We start from the raw sequence: 20943 nt of genomic DNA, 5'->3' as shown, positions 1-20943 counted from the left end.
GCAGACTTGCTCTTCCAATATAAATTTGAAGACCACACTCACAATTTCATATACTACTGAGTACTCTACAAGCCAACAAGACAGCAATGCCACACTTTTTAAAACTGACTTAGCAAATACCAATGCTCCCAAGTCCATTGAGCAACAGCCTGCCCACAGGTGAGTGAGGTTGCAGTTCCTTAGGAACAGAGAGATTAACTCACCCAGTGCTATTGTTCATACTCAAGTGATATTACAGAGTTGCCACATATAATTTCCGTGGTATTTGTGTAACTGACTACACCAGTAATTCTTATTACAATCATTATTAGTCATATTAATATGGATCACTGAAGAGTTTTAATATGGTAAACTGAAAACGATTTGAAACTGATGACCTTTTCTATTAAAATGTAAATGTTGAAACCACTGGAGTAACTTTATAATGTAAAATCTTTGACACCATGTTCTTGGTGGGAGGGAGTGATATGACATGTGACATGTTTGTAGAAGTCATAAGTTGGACCTCATATTGGGGTGGGGGGTTGCACTTTGGGTAGAAAGTGTTAATAAAATGTGAAGAAGTCCATATCAAAGCCTGCACGATTTCATTCAAATGACTTGCATAAAGAGTCCTAAAACCTGGAAACAATTTTTCAGACAGAAATATCATACATCTTGCACTAAAACTGTGCCAACAATGACATACTTTAAGTAAAACAGATTCACTTTAATATTGTCAATCTATAATTTGTGAACATCTTAATTTCCTCTTATTTGTTGTCATGGTTTGACAAAATATGTTGTGAACTCATTCACAGAAAATATTTGCGAGTTTTAGTATCTAAAATAACTTAAAGTGATTCTTCAGTTCCCCCTGGTTTATTTGTCGATCGAATAGTTCACAGGTGTGCTGCCAGTCCGCCAGTGTCCAACGGGTACAATATTCCGGCGATCAAACACGGCACCATTGTCAGGTGTGCTGACAAACTGAGCTCCTGAATGTGCATGGCCAACTAGTATCCCCTCCCACCACAAGCTGTTCCCTCTACAGTCTGCACCCGCAGATGTGCGACAGCACTCGTGGAGATGCTCGCACACGATTCTGCTGTAGCGTCGATGTAACTGCTCTGTCTGTCCCAGTTGCAAAATAATTGTGTTTGCTGAGCGTCTTCTTAATTAGACCCAGTGCTAGTTCCCTGGCCTTGCTGGGATTATAGAAACGAGCCAGAGGCATAATTAAAAAAACCAGTACCTGTATGTAAGAAGTATTGACCCTGGCTGTTGAGACAACCCACTGTGACACAAGGTGGTGAATGGCTGTTTCAAAATTCCCAGGGCTGCGATGTTAACCAGTTCCACACATACAGCTGGACATCTTCGTCCGAGGTGAATTTTTTGCCCCTCAGAGGCTCTGTAAGGGGCCCAAAAATGGCGTAATTACAGGGAGAGAGGTCCAGACTGTATGGGGGATGGCCGAGAACATAATATTTAAATTTCTGCAGGAGCGCCGCATCTGTGTTGGCCATATGAGGCTTTGCGTTGTTGTGGAACAGAATGACCCCACTGGCGAGATTGCCATTGTCATTTTGATCTTATCGCTTGGCGAATGATGGTCAAGGCTTGCGAGTAACACTGGGTATTCACTTTTGTCCTGTGCTGCAGGAAGTGGGTCAAGGAAAAACGTCAGCATAATGATTCACCTCAGACAATGATGTTCAGCTGTATGTGCAGAACTGGTTAACATCGCAGCCATTCACTGCCTTGTGTCACAGTGGGGCAGGTGTCTTAACAGCCAGGGTCAATACTTTTAACATACAGGTGCTGGTTTCTGAAATTATGCCTCCGGCTTGTTTCTTTTTGAACACCTCTTATACAATTATTCCTGATGCGAATTTCGATGGCTACTCTACTGACTCCTTCCCAGTATTTGGAAGCCTGCACTTAAATCCTGGAATGGTCGTATTTCATTGAATGATTTTCTGCCGAACAGTGCTCTACAGATTTGTTGGGATACATTACTCAAGTGTGCCACTGGTGTTCTCAGTTTCGATCTAGAAATGTGCGCACTGTTCATCCAATACATGACTTACTACATTGGCACACAATTTGATATACCCTGGCCTTCCACACTCCCCTATAATATCCATGTTTTACTGGGCAGGCAAAAGACAAATCTTACATGGTGCTCTTTCAGTATGAACCCAACTTTTCCTGGCAGTGTGCCTGCGTATAGTATAAACTCTGTGGCTACCTCTGCCTATGGGATTTCTTCTATCTCAGCAGTCTGTACTGTAGTGGTGGAGCTAAAAAGCCATTCTGCCTACCCTTTTTAACACAGTTCTGAGTGTTCCAGTTCCTGAGGCAGACACACTGTGTCTGATATTGTGTATGCCCTGTGTATTAGTGTTTTAGTAGCCCATTCCTCTGCACAGGGCAGTGGTAGCTATCTACATGCAAATACAGGTCAATGCGTGTTTCCTTCCAATACCCACCATTGGTGAGGGTGCCATTTGCTCTTCTCTTGAGCAAGACATCCAGGAATGGTTGTCTTCTTTCTTCTTTACCAGAGGGGGGTCATCAAGAAATTGTTACAAGGAGCTGTGCCGCCAAGATTTTATGGATTCACGAAGGTTCGCGAAAATGTGGTGCTCACATTACATCCACAATTTTGCAGGTTTTGTGAAATGTCTCAACAACTACAGTTCTAAGAACTCGGATATTGTGGCGAGCTTTGACACTGTTTTGTTACTCACCAGGTTGCTTTTATGAGAGTCTAGAACATCAATCACAATTTTGAGTAGAAGACCAACAATCTTTTCAAGCATGTCCTAATCACTACATATTTTCTATTTAAGAGAGAACATTTCGAGAAAATAGATGGAGTCACAATGCGCAGCCCACTCTTGCTAGTGTTTGCAAATTTGCACATGGAGCACTTCAAGGAGGACGAGGCCCTGATGTCATCTAAATGTACACCTACAAGTTAGCAGCCAGAGCACTGTTTGTGAGAAAATCATGTGATGGAATATGATCATACATGGATTTGAGCACAGACCTTCAAATAATGGAAGAACGTTGTTAGAGAAGCCATCAAAATCCTATCATTCTCAACTGTGACTATAATCTCAGCAAGGCTTGGGAACTAGCACTGGGTCTAATTAACATTATACTCAGCAAAGACAACGATCTGGTGACCAGGAAACCTAAGTCACAAAGGGTTCCGACATGCATCCTCAAGTACAGACCACGGAGGGAACAGCTTGTGGTGGGAGGGTACGAGAGTTGGCTGCACACCCTCAGGACCTCAGTTACTCAGTGCACCTAAATATTGTGCCCAATGGACACTATGAACCGGCAGTACAACCACAGACTGTTCATCTTCTGAACTGTAGATTGTACATTCAACCTAATAGCTGATCCGGAATTGACAGCTAACCTTAAATAAAATCATTGTAATATGCATAAATAAAAATTTTTGTATAAACTGATTACACAAATGATAGGCAGTTGCAGGATTTAGTCACAGAGTGAGGCACATTTGAAAATCTGGTACAATTTAAGGTGGAAGAACCATATAAATTTGACTGTAGCTGTGAAGGGGGCGATGTCAAACAAATTTGTCACAAGAATTCTATGGAAATTAATTCACCCACATAGGAGGCTGCTAATAAAATTCTCATTCAATCAACTCTTTTGTGTTGTTGGTCAGTATGGAATAGTTTCAAAGTTAAGTAAAAGAAAATTTTCAAATGGCTGTCATGCTCCATAACAAGGCTGCCAGTCACTGCAAAAGGACCACTGTTACATTCAATAAACTCAATCCTTCCTGCTGTCAATAGTATTTTAAAATTTTGTATGTGGCTAGAGCAGCAACTGTAGAATGAAATCATTTTGTAGAAATAATGAACAACTAACCAGTCACAAACTGGAAAGTTTATTAAAATCCCTTTTACCGTGGTTTCAACACTTATAAAAACGTCATCTTCAGAAGGCAATATAGACAACTGTATTACATGTTATGGCAGAGGTATGTTGAAACAACGATTCTGTATTTTTGTGATTCAGCCTAGAACTTATGGGACAAACATGCTGGATCTGCCCAATCTTGTCAGGAGCAGTTTCCTTCCCACATCAAAGCCGAAATAACTACGCTACGTGAATAATATTCATATCTACAGACTGAGGATGTTTTGTGGAAAACAACCATTATTCTTTTACAATGGTCAATCAATCCACAAGTGTCTCTAGTAGAAGCAAACAGCAGGAGCAAATGCAAAGCAGGCATAGCCAGCTCACACTTTGGGTGTGTCATTCCGACACAAAAACCATAGGTTTCTGGTGCAACTACGGAAGTCTGAAGAAGTTCCAGGGAGATTGGAACTGGTCACGAATTTTTTTAAAAAAGTGCAATTGGTACTGAAAAATAACTATATATTACACCAGCTTTAGATTATGAAATGCTCGACAACTAAGAAGGAAGACCGTGGGAGAATTCACTAAAGCCTGAAATATATGTATATCTATTAACATCTTTCAGTTTAAAAATTATAGATGTTTAGTGTACATGCAACATTTCTGCTTTTTCTTTGCACAGCATGACACCCAGACACAGGTACAGTGACCTGCTGTCTTTATCACATTAAAAGATTTATGAATAAATCATGGAATGTCAGATCCCTTAATCGGGCAGGTAGGTTAGGAAATTTAAAAAGGGAAATGGATAGGTTGAAGTTAGATATAGTGGGAATTAGTGAAGTTCGGTGGCAGGAGGAACAAGACTTCTGGTCAGGTGACTACAGGGTTATAAACACAAAATCAAATAGGGGTAATGCAGGAGTAGGTTTAATAATGAATAGGAAAATAGGAATGCGGGTAAGCTACTACAAACAGCATAGTGAACGCATTATTGTGGCCAAGATAGATACGAAGCCCACACCTACTACAGTAGTACAAGTTTATATGCCAACTAGCTCTGCAGATGACGAAGAAATTGAAGAAATGTATGATGAAATAAAAGAAATTATTCAGATTGTGAAGGGAGACGAAAATTTAATAGTCATGGGTGACTGGAATTCGAGTGTAGGAAAAGGGAGAGAAGGAAACATAGTAGGTGAATATGGATTGGGGGACAGAAATGAAAGAGGAAGCCGCCTGGTAGAATTTTGCACAGAGCACAACATAATCATAACTAACACTTGGTTTAAGAATCATAAAAGAAGGTTGTATACATGGAAGAACCCTGGAGATACTAAAAGGTATCAGATAGATTATATAATGGTAAGACAGAGATTTAGGAACCAGGTTTTAAATTGTAAGACATTTCCAGGGGCAGATGTGGACTCTGACCACAATCTATTGGTTATGACCTGTAGATTAAAACTGAAGAAACTGCAAAAAGGTGCGAATTTAAGGAGATGGGACCTGGATAAACTAAAAGAACCAGAGGTTGTACAGAGATTCAGGGAGAGCATAAGGGAGCAATTGACAGGAATGGGGGAAATAAATACAGTAGAAGAAGAATGGGTAGCTTTGAGGGATGAAGTAATGAAGGCAGCAGAGGATCAAGTAGGTAAAAAGATGAGGGCTAGTAGAAATCCTTGGGTAACAGAAGAAATATTGAATTTAATTGATGAAAGGAGAAAATATAAAAATGCAGTAAGTGAAACAGGCAAAAAGGAATACAAACGTCTCAAAAATGAGATCGACAGGAAGTGCAAAATGGCTAAGCAGGGATGGCTAGAGGACAAATGTAAGGATGTAGAGGCCTATCTCACTAGGGGTAAGATAGATACCGCCTACAGGAAAATTAAAGAGACCTTTGGAGATAAGAGAACGACTTGTATGAATATCAAGAGCTCAGGTGGAAACCCAGTCCTAAGCAAAGAAGGGAAAGCAGAAAGGTGGAAGGAGTATATAGAGGGTCTATACAAGGCCGATGTACTTGAGGACAATATTATGGAAATGGAAGAGGATGTAGATGAAGATGAAATGGGAGATACGATACTGCGTGAAGAGTTTGACAGAGCACTGAAAGACCTGAGTCGAAACAAGGCCCCCGGAGTAGACAATATTCCATTGGAACTACTGACGGCCGTGGGAGAGCTAGTCCTGACAAAACTCTACCATTTGGTGAGCAAGATGTATGAAACAGGCGAAATACCCTCAGACTTCAAGAAGAATATAATAATTCCAATCCCAAAGAAAGCAGGTGTTGACAGATGTGAAAATTACCGAACTATCAGCTTAATAAGTCACAGCTGCAAAATACTAACACGAATTCTTTACAGACGATTGGAAAAACTAGTAGAAGCCAACCTCGGGGAAGATCAGTTTGGATTCCGTAGAAACACTGGAACACGTGAGGCAATACTGACCTTATGACTTATCTTAGAAGAAAGATTAAGGAAAGGCAAACCTACGTTTCTAGCATTTGTAGACTTAGAGAAAGCTTTTGACAATGTTGACTGGAATACTCTCTTTCAAATTCTAAAGGTGGCAGGGGTAAAATACAGGGAACGAAAGGCTATTTACAATTTGTACATAAACCAGATGGCAGTTATAAGAGTCGAGGGACATGAAAGGGAAGCAGTGGTTGGGAAGGGAGTAAGACAGGGTTGTAGTCTCTCCCCGATGTTGTTCAATCTGTATATTGAGCAAGCAGTAAAGGAAACAAAAGAAAAATTCGGAGTAGGTATTAAAATTCATGGAGAAGAAATAAAAACTTTGAGGTTCGCCGATGACATTGTAATTCTGTCAGAGACAGCAAAGGACTTGGAAGAGCAGTTGAATGGAATGGAAAGTGTCTTGAAAGGAGGATATAAGATGAACATCAACAAAAGCAAAACAAGGATAATGGAATGTAGTCTAATTAAGTCGGGTGATGCTGAGGGAATTAGATTAGGAAATGAGGCACTTAAAGTAGTAAAGGAGTTTTGCTATTTAGGGAGCAAAATAACTGATGATGGTCGAAGTAGAGAGGATATAAAATGTAGGCTGGCAATGGCAAGGAAATCGTTTCTGAAGAAGTGAAATTTGTTAACATCCAGTATTGATATAAGTGTCAGGAAGTCATTTCTGAAAGTATTCGTATGGAGTGTAGCCATGTATGGAAGTGAAACATGGACGATAAATAGTTTGGACAAGAAGAGAATAGAAGCTTTCGAAATGTGGTGCTACAGAAGAATGCTGAAGATTAGAAGGGTAGATCACATAACTAATGAGGAAGTATTGAATAGGATTGGGGAGAAGAGAAGTTTGTGGCACAACTTGACCAGAAGAAGGGATCGGTTGGTAGGACATGTTCTGAGGCATCAAGGGATCACCAATTTAGTATTGGAGGGCAGCGTGGAGGGTAAAAATCGTAGAGGGAGACCAAGAGATGAATACACAAAGCAGATTCAGAAGGATGTAGGTTGCAGTAGGTACTGGGAGATGAAAAAGCTTGCACAGGATAGAGTAGCATGGAGAGCTGCATCAAACCAGTCTCAGGACTGAAGACCACAACAACAACAACATGAATAAACTCTAAATTCACCATGGGGGTATTGTGGAACACCTAAATCACAAAGGCTTGGCTACAATTTGACAAATTGAATACTTTCTTACTATCCTGGCACATCCTAGGAAAGAAACCTTCTATAGCATTTCCATCACTATTATTAAATTCCAAACATGAGGAAATAGTCTGGACAGCTAACCTAGAATAAATACAAAACAAAAAAATTTCAAAAACTGTATCGGCATTTTACCTGGTGGAAGTCGACTGCTTCCTCGAGCCTCTTGCGCCTGTAGGCAGACAGCTCGAGCAGGTGATTCCAAGAGTCGAGAATCTCATCCAGCCGCTCTTGCACACGAGCAGCACCAAAGTGCTGCCGACCGACCAAGTCCCGGCCGACATCCACGACAGACATGAGCTGTGGCTCGTGGCTGCTGATCTCGTTCTCCAGAGCCTGCGGTGAGAAATCGGTAATCAATAAGAGTAACAACAGTAGCATACGGTGGAGAAGAGTTATGCAACTTGTCACATAATCTCTGCTGGAGTAAAGACAATAATTGTGAACACAATTAATAGCTTAATATATTTAGATTTGAGCTTAAGAAGTGTACCGACTGGTTTTCTGGAGCTATTTTCATTGTTCCCAGATTTATTGCATATTGTATATGGGTACAACACTGAGTTAACAACTGCACTCTTCATTAAAAGTATTAATAGGGCAACTTAAATTACTCTCAATAGCAAATCTGCATTTCTTTATGCAGTTTTTCAACAGAACTGTCAAAATTACTTAGTTACTAAGTTTTATCAGTACTTTCAATATATATAAGCTTGTAAATTTAGGATATTAGGAGTCTGTTACTGCCAAAACTACACTTTACACACAATGACCACTAATAAATACAAAAATCAGATGTGAGAATTCTGGCAGACTCAGATGTGTTCTTAACACACATTTTCCCCTTTTTGTCAACCCCAAACATCATCAGTGGTAGGAAAACTCCATGACACGCATACAATTTCCATTACTGTTCTGGCTATATGTCATTTGATGCGAGTTTTATGCTGTGCAGCAGTACGAAGCATAAGACAGTCACAATCTTCATGGTCATATTTTACCGCCAATTATAATCAGAGGTCAGTGCCTTCTTGTGATGCCACACCCTCCAGGCATGGCAGAAGTAGGTTAATTAGATAGTAACAAGCCCTTGCAGATAGCAATGACATTAATTAATTTTGACTACAATTTGATTCATGATTTTGTGTGTGTCACGAGAGAGAATGAGGGATAGCAGATAGACAATAATGGTGCCCCGGAATACAAGTGTTGTCCACAATTTCTGCTGGTTGTAACTCTAATTAATTCAGCAGTTGATAATTTTTGCACAGACGGTGTTGTCTGTTGTAAGGTAGCCCTTTGTGCTAAGTTTTAGCAGATCACGCCACACGAATACAGCAGAGGTGATGGAGAGAGAGTTCTGACCGTTAGAAGTAGTCAGAGTATGGTAACCTAACACATCTAAGCAGCTTGCCCAAAACTGTGCGAATGAGCACAATAAGGCTGGCTATGGAAAGTGCAGTCTTCTGCACAGGCAGCAGTTTTCTTCAAAATCTGAAGTACTGAATACTCTTTCTCCTTTGCCCTCAATTGTGTGTTTTTATTTCTTCATTTTGTGTCCTCTGATTACTTATGTGGGTGGTTTTTCCTTTTCGGCAAGCAGTGTCTACTAGTCTTGAACAGGCACTTTAGTCATCGCAGAAGTAGGATAGTGGGCTCTTGTCTCCAAACCACACACCTGGGAACATGTTTTTCCTTTTTATGCAGTAAATATTTACTCTCAATTTTGTCACTTGGTTGCGTGAGACAATTGCTGACCACTGTTTCCTTACAGAGGGCAGCATGCAAGCCACCTGAGATAGCTAGTCGGGTCCTTACCTTGTGTTTGGAAAGCAGCAGATTGATGGTGGTGAGGTCGTGTCCGATATCACCCGTCGAGACAATCTGCTCCTTCTCCTTGATCCAGTTCTCCTCGTCGGCCATGTCCCAGTAGAATTGCCACAGTTTGCGGCTCTCCTCCAGACGCGCTCTCCGTTCCACAGCCAACTTGACGAGTTCGGCATATGCGTCCTATGAATGAGGAGAGAAAAATTACTGACAGAGAGCAACAATTATTTGTACAGTATTTCCTGCTCCGAAAAATTTCTCGGCACAAATTGTAATGAGAGTAAAAATTCCGCAACACAATTCAAGTGTGAAGTTTCGGGCCCCAAACTTCCAACAGGGGTATTTGGAAGTGGGTCAGTTTTAGAAAGCTGTGAAAGACATGATGGTACTGCAGATTAAATATCAACAATGGCAGGCATGGCCTTTTCCTCGCTACAGGTGGGTCCCCTCATCCTGGGGTCTGACTGAGCTGCCCTTCCTTCGCTTGTACAGGCATTTACGTACTTTCAGGTCTAGTTTCACTACAGTGATCATAACAAAACTTATCCACATTGAAAAATGTCAAATTTGTGTGAAAAGTGAAAGAATACAGATGACCCTAGGGTATTCAGTTGCAACATTACTACCTCCTCTCACAATTTTATCTATACCGTGACTGTTTCAGAATTTAAAAAATAGATGCAAATGTGAAATTACATTGTAACTGCCACTAGTCTCAATAATTTTATTTTGTTTCGCCTGTTACATAAACATATAATAATATGACCTTTGATGCCTGAATATACCTTACAACCATGAATTAAAATGTGTCATTTTAACACCACAGTACAGTCATAAACATACTAAAGTATTCTATTTACAGTGCAAGCACAAATGTGGAAGTTTTTCACTGACACAGGAAATGAAAATCTGTAGCCAATCTTGCACTTTATTTCATTTGATAATATAATGTAAATGGACAGATTTAAAAAAATCAACTCATCAAATGGCAGCAGGGGAAAACACACACACACACACACACACACACACACACACACACACACACACACACTATATTATCAATAATTGATTATTTTTGTTATTTTATTTCATTTGAGATTTTTTTTGCGTAAAACTAACAACTATATAACTCATTTACTGCTACACGATGAACTGAATTGGATGCCTTGCCCAAAAAGGTTGGGACAAAGCAAGCTGGGATATTTTTACTTCCCATCTTGTTTTGCCACCTGTCTCCTTAAAATTCATTTTTTTTCACTTTTAGCTAATTACCATCAACATACATGAGTATAATCTGCATTTTCATAAAAGAAAAAGATTGGCCCTCAGTTTTAAAGAATATAACACCAGCTCAAATTTTGTGCTTAGTTTTATGTATGTAACTGATTTCCTAATTTCTTTTGACTATGCCTAGCTAGTATCTTCTGTTATAGGGTGAAATCAGTAACTGTTTCATAACTTAAATTCTACAGTTGACTTATAACAAATATAAATTCTGTACTGATTATAAACATTTGGAGGAACAAGTAATAGTAATCTTAAAAGTATATATTTGGTCTATTCGAAAACATGTTAGCAAAGCCAGCTCTTAATCCCAAACTAATTACCAGTTTTGTCAAAAGTATTGTTTGTGTAACTATATCTGTTAATTTCATCATTTAAACAAATAATTCGATCTAACTCTTGTAGTAGAAGAAACTGTTAAAAAACACAGAATTTATCGATGTATTCAATCACGAGTTACGTTTTCCTTGTAATTTCCGTAACTTAAACATCGAACAATGTATAGTTTCAGTGTCTATTATTGTGAGGATATACAAGAGCCCGATTTTTGATCCCAAGACAGTCAGTCCACGGCCGAGTTTGAGACGAGGAACCTGTATTAGTTAGGTCAACAACAATGCAGCCATTTAACTGTGAAATAAGTGTGATTGGCGGTGTGTTAAAACAATGACAGTGTCTGTTCAATACGTACCATATTATGCGACAAGAACTGTGTGGTTAGGTTTTTACTGCTCGTAGATGTTCAACAGTAAACTATCGTAGCAGTTTGTTGATGTTTGCTTGCAATCTATTAATGACACATATCGAAAGTTGAACAATAATGCGCTGTCCATTTAATTGTGTATTACTGGAGGGTTGAGAGCAGAGAAAGTAAAGAACTGTGAAACACAAATGTGCACCTGTCGGCTACATCAATGCTGAACTTTCACCCTCATTTTTCAGCCAGTGTAGCAATGCAACATGTCGACACAGAGGACAATCGACGAAGAAATAAAGCAGGCGAACATCACAAAGTGTTACTGTATTCCCGAAGTATGAAGTTGTGGCTCCAAAAGACATTGTGCTACAGCAGAACAACAAAATGCTATGACACAACATGGTGAATTACTAGCAAAAATATTCCTAAAAGAATAGTCAGCCCTGCGACAGCCCTTGATGAAATGTTTGTGGAATATGTAATTAAATAAAACCTATTGTTTTCCTTATAAACATTACTGAGTGAAATGCATTATCATAAACAGTATTTTATCACTTTCTACATAACAATATTAGATATTTGGCCACCAAAGTACCCACTTTAAGACATATTGGAAGAAGAGCAATCTTCTAAAGGAAAACCACGTATTCTCTATAATGTGAAAGTGTTCACTTGTGCTGTGGTCTTATCTATGTCAGGGGAAACAATCATCATGTGCACCCAGATGAAGCAAATTCAAACATGTCACACAAATTACACTGCCACAGTGCTGTGGTCTTATCTATGTCAGGGGAAACAATCATCATGTGCACCCAGACGAAGCAAATTCAAACATGTCACACAAATTACACTGCCACAGGATATAAATGTGGAAACTCTAGTTAAAAGAAAACTTGTCTTACATGCTGCTGTGTATACCGGGGGAAGAATAGGGCAGTCAGCAATCTGAGGATTGTTTCGAATGCCACAATTGTCTACTACAGACAGTCCTATTTCAGGTAATACATTGTTGCCTTCCTCTGACCTTTGAACTGAGTTGCCCTGCCAGTTTTAGGTCATCTACAGTTTGATGGGAATTCTGAACCATTTTTTCCAACAAACAAATGCTGCCTGAGGTGAACAAAGAGATAAGCGACATAAAAATCCTGGAAGTGGCCGGGGATCGAACCCGAGACGTCTCAATCTGTAGCCTGCTCTTTACCACTGAACCATGTGTGTGTTATATATGACCCTAAAATTAAGGAGCTGCCGGCAACAAGTGTTACCAAATTTACACTCTCTCAATTATGCATTTAAGAAACTCACCTCCAGCTGTTGCACCCTCTCCACGATGATGGCCGGGTCGCACGGCCGGTAGCCTTCGGCAGCCTCCTGGTCGAGGAAGCGTTGCGACTGCTGCACCACCGCCTTCACTCTCTCGCCTAGCACATTTATATCTGCTTCCACTAGAGAGTGCTTCTGCAGGAGGTCCTCCACACCCATGAGGTGCTTTCCGTAATCGTCTGACAGCAGGCGTAGCTGTAAAATAAGCAGTAAAATTAAAGTATCTTAGTACTAGAGTCTCTCTCTCTCTCTCTCTCTCTCTCTCTCTCTCTCTCTCTCTCTCTCTAACAGCAACTTCAGAAAAGAGGGGCAGTAGGGTAGATGCAATTTTTTAAAATTAGTTTCAGCAGTTTCTGGCACAATTAAAACATTAACTGTTTTTATAAATCTTAAACTTTTGACTGACTTCTAAACCAGAAAAGGTAACCAATGAATATTACGAACAGACAATAAAGCAATTTTCCGTAGAATGACTGTCAATTACTAGCATAACATTACTAAGGGCACTACAGATTTACAACCTTGGCTGTTGGCCCAGTATTAACTACAAATCGTTTTGTGCAAGGTCTCTCTAGCTCCCAATTAAAGGTTTGGCACAACTTTCCACCTCTCCTCTGAGAAATTCTTAAGATTTCAGAGTATTTTTGAACAGGAATTTTGCTTTTCTTCCGTTTTGGTTTGAAATATGAAATCTTAGTTCTAGGGATAAAATAACCTGCGGTCTGCTTCCGAGCTAAGGTTGGGTTGGAAAATGATAGCTTTAGTTGTCATAAGCTAAGTGAGCTGTGTGAATATGCTGAGAAAAAATTTCCCAATTAAATACTACTACGGGCCCTTCCTAAGTCGAGACTATCACATAGAAAACCTAAGCTGTGCTCAAATGAAATTATTCCAATTAGTGTTTCTCCAGCACCTTGACTACCATGTTTCTTTTTTTTTTTTTCTATTTCTTTTTTAAGTCTGAAATGTAAATAGATTATACAGACATAAGCTTCAAGGAAAATGATGGACGGTTCCTCAGTTTTTTCTAGTAAAAAGTCATTCTCCTTCCGTCACTAATATTGCCACATTTTACAGATCGTAGTATTAAACGCCTAGGGCCTCCATTCTGATACTTTTCCACTTCATCACTCTTATTACAAGAAAAATTCCATAAACATATTTTAGAGCAAAATTATGTCATGAGACACCATAGACATGTAGCCACAGTGAACATCAGAACATCAAATATTCAGTTATTGTAGTCAAAGGTATTTTGTGCTGCAGCTTGCACAGCGAGCACAACTACAGCTGCACACAGACAGTACTAGACAGGAATAAATAAGCACTTCAATATGAAGTTTAATACCTGCAGATTATTGCAAAACCTTCAAAACTATAATGACGTATAATAAACCGCAATAAACAGTGCAGTTCCCCAACTTCTACAAACAAAAGGCTACTTGCTGCTTGATAATTACTGTTCTGGATCTCTTATCCTAGAAAATTATGTTCTGGCACATCAATGTGGTGTGTATTTGAATAAAAACAGCCATTAATTAAGCAGATAACAATCAAAGGCAGAGTATGGAGTAAAAGGACACAAGAACAGAAGTACAGGACGAATGAGAAGCAATAACAAATAGCATTCATCGATTCCCTTTCAGACTGGTTTGCTTTTTGTTCCTCAATACAGAGCTCTGGATTATTTTCACAGCACTCTTGTTTTGTTCAACCATCACCCCCCCCCCCCCCCCCCCAATCCCCTGTTTCAGTCAAGATAACATCAAGTTCTTTAAGCTGGCATGTATGTGACTCATGCTGCTGTTGGCCAGTTAAGCAGAAAACCGATTCTACCAATACTGAATTGAAATTTCAGTTTGGTGGATACTTTCTTTGCAAATTGCCATTAATTAAACTGAAGCCTTTTCCTCTGCAAACCACACAGCAGCAAACGAATTGACAATTTCTAGCAATAGGGCACAAAAATTTGTATTTTCTATTCTTGATTACTCACCTTAAGTTCTTCCATAGAGTCCAATATGTAGAGCATCTCTTGGAAGTTCTGCTGTAACTGGAGAGAAAGCTCGAGGCGAAGACGGCGAGCTCTGAGAAGCTCCAGGAGGTAATTCCACAGACGAAGAACGTTGTCTTTCCTGTTAATGTCAAATCCCAATTTAATAACTACTAGTAACTGTACTATCCTTGAAGACTATTTCTGCAACCAAAACATGCCAGCAAAATCCGTAACACAATTTAAAAAATAAATAAATACAGGAAATATGTTTTCATCATTTCATGTAGCAGACATTATTTCCTTAATAAATCTGTAGACTGAATTGAAGCCAGTTCCAATATTTTACTGTTCAATACCTGGCATTGATGCGGTCAATGTCGTGGTAGTTTTCAGCTTCCAGCTCCTGTGACACAGCCACGACAGCCTGGACACGTTCTTCATACGCAAAGATGTCCGTCTCTATAGCCTCGTGCTTCTTGGCAGCCGCCTCCACAGCAGCCAAGTCAAACCCGAAGTTGTCCTGGGACACGAGGCGCTGGTTCTCTGACAGCCATGTTTCTCGCATACTCGCCTTGCGATTGAATCTGCGAACATGAAAATTGTGTTTCGCGATCATCAGAAAATGCCAGACGTGTTTGCAAAACATATTTACAAAAATCAGTATTTACTGCAGGAATATATAGTATCCCTACAGAGTAGTGCGAGTATTGTGCAAAAAAATATGAGAAAACCTGAATAGTTACCTACAAGAGTGTTCAAGGTTTTTGGTAAGTGTAACCCTTTTTAATGTCCTTTTTTATTGTGGTACTCCCTGTGCGAGTCTGTAGTATGCCTTCAAACCAACATTCCGTAAATGAATTATTTGCAACAAAAATGACAATTATTGCAAATAATATTTATTTGTTTTCAAAATTAAATCCAAAATTAACCCCAAAATTCTTAAATCAACTTAAATTTTTATGAGATAAAATGAGGTACTGGTCATTATTATTGCAGATATATTTAATATTAAGTCTGCTAAGGTATTTTTTAACACGCAAGCCGACTTTTGCACATGTACTATATTTAACCGACTATAAGACCTGGAATTAGGACCACTGTCCCTCCCTCAAAAAGTTCCTTGAGAAATTTTTATTTTTAACATATTCTAATTAAAATCATGAACTGTTGTATTGATATAAAGTATCTGCCTAGAAAATTAGCATTGTACCCATTTTAGAACTTATGTCATTTATTGATTGGCTAGATTCTGGAATACAAGGAGAAATAAAATGAACAAATCCTTACTAGCCGAGCCAGATGCCTGTGGTATCACTACTTTTACCACCACCACCACCACCACCACCACCACCACCACCTATAACAACAAAAACAGCAACAACCGGTACTGTCTTTATTTGTAATTCTACTGGCATTATCACCTGACCTACCCATAGCAATAGCTCTGCAGCACTTTCTGAATTCTTTCATTATAGATTTCCTTGCGATGCTGTGCCAGGCATTAAATATCCACTGGCCCACCACAGATATTAAGGATTTCTTTAACTTTCCCGAATAGGTAAATATGCCCTCACTGTAAAGCTGTCACAGGTGAGCCTTATAAGGTCTATGCACACCAACACCAATTACTTGGAAGTTGTGAGGTCATGCCACCATGAGTTATTATCAGGTGGTGATGTTCTTTACTGTTAGATCCTTAATTTCCTTTGTGAGGTGTCCACTGAAAGAATCCAGCTCTAACATTTCCCTTCTGATAAGCAAAGGGTCCGCAATCTAACTTCGTATCAATTGTCATCCAGCTCTTTTCTTGGTGACTAAAGGTAATCCCCGCAGGCAGTTTTCCTTCTGGTATCATTTTCCTGTGAAGAGTCACATGTGGGAGAAACTTCTGCAAGTATCCTCAACATTACTGTTATATCTTCTTATACGAAACTTAAAAAGCCTCCTGATCGACAGTAATATTTGATGGCATATCAAAATAAACAGGCGTCTGATAATTTTTGTTTGAACCGCCTGGCAAACAGTCACGCCATTTCCTTACATTGATTATATCTAGTGCTTCCAACACAACCAAACCGAATGACAACAATATAAACCTTACCACTTCAGATTAATACTACTGCCAACCCTGGCAATCAATAGGGCTGTAGAGCAGTAATGGGTTCAGTGGCATTGTTGAAGCTCATGTTTCATTGTTTCATTTGTTGTTCCACGTTTCAAGCATTGTGTGAACATTTTTGTTAGCATTAATTTGTCTCTTGTAGAAACACACATTTTGCCCAATTTTTAGCTAAGTTCAGTTCCAACTATTAAATGATTTAGGCAAACTGTTGTTTAAGCAAGGTAGATCTTCATATAAAGCACACACTCCCATGACTGGCAGCAGGATGGACTTTGCCCCCTGCTTGCCACTCCTCTCCTCTCACAAGTCCTAGTGCTCAGATAAGCTGGTACGACCCTACTGAATTCTTCAAATTAAATCTGCAAGTGAATTCACTTGCTGAAACTTCATCTGTAAATGTAAGACAGCCATTAAAATGAGATAGTATTCAACATAAAAATGTTGGCCTTAGGAACAATAGCTTAAACTGCAAGTTTAAGACCAACCTGTACTTTTCAAAAGACAAATTTGAGAAAAAAACCTTGCCTTATAGTTTGGTAAAAATGAAATGAAAGTGTGGCGCTGATAGCTGGGAGGCCCCATCTGGGGAAGTTTGGCTACCGAGTTGCGGGTCTTATCTCAGATGAAACCATATTGGGCGACTTGCATGCTGGTGGTGGTGGTGGTGGACTCAACACCCAGTCCACGAACGAAAAAAAATCTTCACCCAGTCCAGGAATCTAACCCAGGCAGACAAACATTACCACTCAGTTAAGCAGGCGAACTGTAGCTTGGTAAATAAGTTATAGCATTGCAAATGACAGAAGTACCAACACAGCAATAGCTGAGGACATTCATTTTTTAAACTGCAGCAAAATTCTCCTGATCACATTTAATTAATAGTTTTTTTCCAAGAATGGAGGAGATGTAAGTTCAATGAAAGTTTCACATTATTCTGCTGACTTCATGAATGGTCGTGCAAGGCCAATAAATGGGTTTTCAATCCAAAATCATTGAAATTTAATCTGTTGTTCATTTTGGGAATGCTAATTAACAGATTCATTGAAACCTTTCAATTGCTTAATAAGTTTTTCAGTAAATGTCACTCCTAATTCAATCCCTCCTTCTTTGATAAGGTCTTATTGCTGGAAAGTGGTGAAACTCCATGAAGCACTTAAAAATTATCCTTTCTTAAGTGCAAGGATTTTTTCATGGTCAGTATATATATTTATTTACCATCAAAGGTTAAATTAAGTTCATTTGATCTTTTTAGGAAGGTTGCTTAAATGAGCAATTTGGACCGCATCTTTCCATGATAGAAAACTATGTACTGTAGGTGCACTGGCAGGTGAACAACAATTCCTGTTTATGTAACCTGTTATAGTCACGCCTTGTGCAGTTGTTTCTCACTGTCGAGTTTTCCATCTGAAAGGCTGCCCTCTAGTCTCTGATAAATACAGGCTTATTCACTGTTGGTGTTGCGTTCATATCATCTATCCAAATTAGTGTGTGGAAGCAAGGGTCGATTATTCTATTTTTTTTATTTTGTAGAGGAGTTAATTTTATCTATTTTGTAAGTTACTTTCTTGAATGATATGAAAGAAGGCACATTCATTTCACAGAACCTGTAAGCTATCTCCATGGAATCCCAGAGTTTTGCAGAACACAGCTGAGGGAATGTCGACTTACGTACATTATAGGACCCGGTACCTTACATACTCGCCATCTGCACAGTAGTTCATGTAAAACACATTAATAATAATAACAATAATAATAATAATAATAATAATAATAATTCTCCCCCCCCCCCCCCCCAATTAATGGATATCGACAACTACACGATGTACCTTTATTTTATGAAGTGCAGTATGTAATAGTTTATATGCACTTGGCAATCGTGTCTACTGCTCTATGTTATTTAACCAACCTATTCTCACCACCACCTCCTTTCTCACTGAATGTTCCCTCCTATTATCAACCATATTTTGCATTCTGTAATATATTGAGGTTATGTAATAAAATATATGACAGTGGTGAATGGCCTGAGGACTTTTTGACAACAGTAATGATTCCATTGCCGAAAAAACAAGGAACCAAGAAATGCAGCGAGCACAGGACAATCAGCCTCATTTCACATGCAGCCAAAGTGATGTTAAGAATAATTAATAAAAGACTTGAAAAAGTAATAGAGGAGAATCTCGGCGAGGAGCAGTTTGGCTTTAGACGGAATACGGGCACCAGAGATGCAATAGGGCTCCTACGAATCTTAGCAGAAAGGTTTATTGAAAAAGGAAGAGACCTATATATGTGCTTCATCGATTTAGAAAAGGCATTTGACAATTTGGTTTGGGACAAGCTGGCGACTATTATGAGGGAAAAGAGAGTGGACTGGAAAACCAGAAGACTTATAAACTCATTGTACCTTAATCAAAAAGTTTCAGTTAAAGTGAGAGGAGAAAGTACAAACTGGATCAGACTAGGGAAAGGAGTAAGACAAGGATGCTGTTTATCACCTACTCTTTTCAACCTGTACTTGGAAAATATGATTGACCAATGCTCATTAGATGACAAAGGAGTAGAAATTGGAGGAAGAAGAGTAGGGTGCTTGAGATTTGCTGATGACATGGTCCTTCTAGCCACAGGGGAAAAAGAATTACAGGATTTGGTGGACACCATTGCAACTAACGGAAAAAAATATGGAATGAAAATTAACACAAATAAAACAAAAGTATTGGCAATAGGAGGAAATAAGGAACTAAAAATTGTGCTGAATGGAAAAAAACTAGAACAGGTGCAAAATTTTAAGTATCTTGGAAGCAGGACAGACACCGACTGGAAGTGCACCACAGAAATTAAAACAAGGATAGCAATGGCAAAAGAGGCGTTTTATAAAAAAAGGAGAATCTTCTGCAGCGGTATGGACAGAGAACTCAGAAAGAGACTCATAAAATGTCTTGTATGGAGTGTTCTTCTATATGGCGCTGAAACATGGACTATAAGGAAAAAAGACAGAGAAAGGCTGGAGGCTTTTGAGATCTGGACATGGCGGAAGATGGAAGGAATAAGTTGGATGGACAGAGTAAAAAATGAAGAGGTACTGAGAAGAGTGGGAGAGAAAAGGCAGTTACTAGATGTAATAAAGAAAAGAAAAAGAAAAGAAAAAGAAATTGGATTGGGCATATATTAAGAAAGAATGACGGACTGATAAAAACAGTTTTAGAAGGTTATGTAGAAGGGAAAAGGAAGCGAGGAAGGAAGAGATTCCAGATACTGGATGACATGATGGACGGTACAACATACAGCAGCCTTAAGAAGGAAGCAATGGATCGCAGAAAATGGAGAGGCAAAGGACCTGCTAATATAGCAGATAACTGATGATGATGAATATACTTTATGTCCTAACTTCCTTGCTGTTGGCATTTTAGTGCCCATTCATCAGAATCATATATAAGTATAGACCAGATACCAGATGTGGTACCTTACAAATCTTCACTCTAAGGCTTAGTTACATGCATGTCTGAAACAACAGCCAATGTTGGGCTCCACATATTTTTGAAATTAATTCGGTAACTGAATTTCGAGACATCAGCTGCATTAGGTAGGCTCTGCTACCCAATAGTGACATATGAAAATTTGTGCCAAACCAGGACACGAAGGTTTAGGTCCACATCTGTACTTGTGAGAATTTTTATGAAGGCATTACGAGTGTTCTCGATGCAACATTTTACATGCATGGCTGTCCTCCAATCTTCGCAAATCCACAATCCAAAATGCTTAACTTGTCTACTCTTTACATTTAGGAGGCAGTGAATCGTAGATTTGCATCTGTAACAGAGTTGGGCTATCGTGAGCTTGTCTAACTTGTCTTTTTGGTGTTGATACTCAGACACAGATTACTATTGTCATTTCCTAATGTGCTGATGAGTTATGGAAGATCTTCTAAATCATCATAAATCAATACTGTATCACCAGCATTTGAAAAGATAATCAGGGCTGTTACTTTTCACCTTTTTCTATGACACTCAAGACAAATTTTCACCTTTCCCATCCTTAAGTTTTATTGAAATGGCCACCTTTTCACTATTTGGTTTCCCCAAGCGATCTTACACAAACAGAATTC

The 20943-nt window shown here is 39.1% G+C and overlaps 1 protein-coding gene across 5 annotated transcripts in view; it reads right to left on the bottom strand.

Annotated features, from left to right (window-relative positions):
- Positions 1-20943, bottom strand: part of LOC126425232 (spectrin beta chain) — a 535456-nt gene that overhangs the window by 120783 nt on the left and 393730 nt on the right. For all 5 annotated transcript variants that reach the window (XM_050088190.1, XM_050088188.1, XM_050088189.1 and 2 more), the window contains exons 9-13: positions 15079-15306; positions 14723-14861; positions 12709-12921; positions 9414-9605; positions 7731-7931 (exon numbers count right to left, since the gene is read on the bottom strand). In XM_050088190.1, coding sequence (XP_049944147.1) covers positions 7731-7931; positions 9414-9605; positions 12709-12921; positions 14723-14861; positions 15079-15306 — 973 coding nt within the window. The remainder of the gene's footprint in view (positions 1-7730; positions 7932-9413; positions 9606-12708; positions 12922-14722; positions 14862-15078; positions 15307-20943) is intronic.

The sequence above is a fragment of the Schistocerca serialis genome, chromosome 10, assembly GCF_023864345.2.
Source record: "Schistocerca serialis cubense isolate TAMUIC-IGC-003099 chromosome 10, iqSchSeri2.2, whole genome shotgun sequence".
NCBI lineage: Eukaryota > Metazoa > Arthropoda > Insecta > Orthoptera > Acrididae > Schistocerca > Schistocerca serialis.
This window is presented reverse-complemented; position numbering and strand designations above follow the sequence as displayed.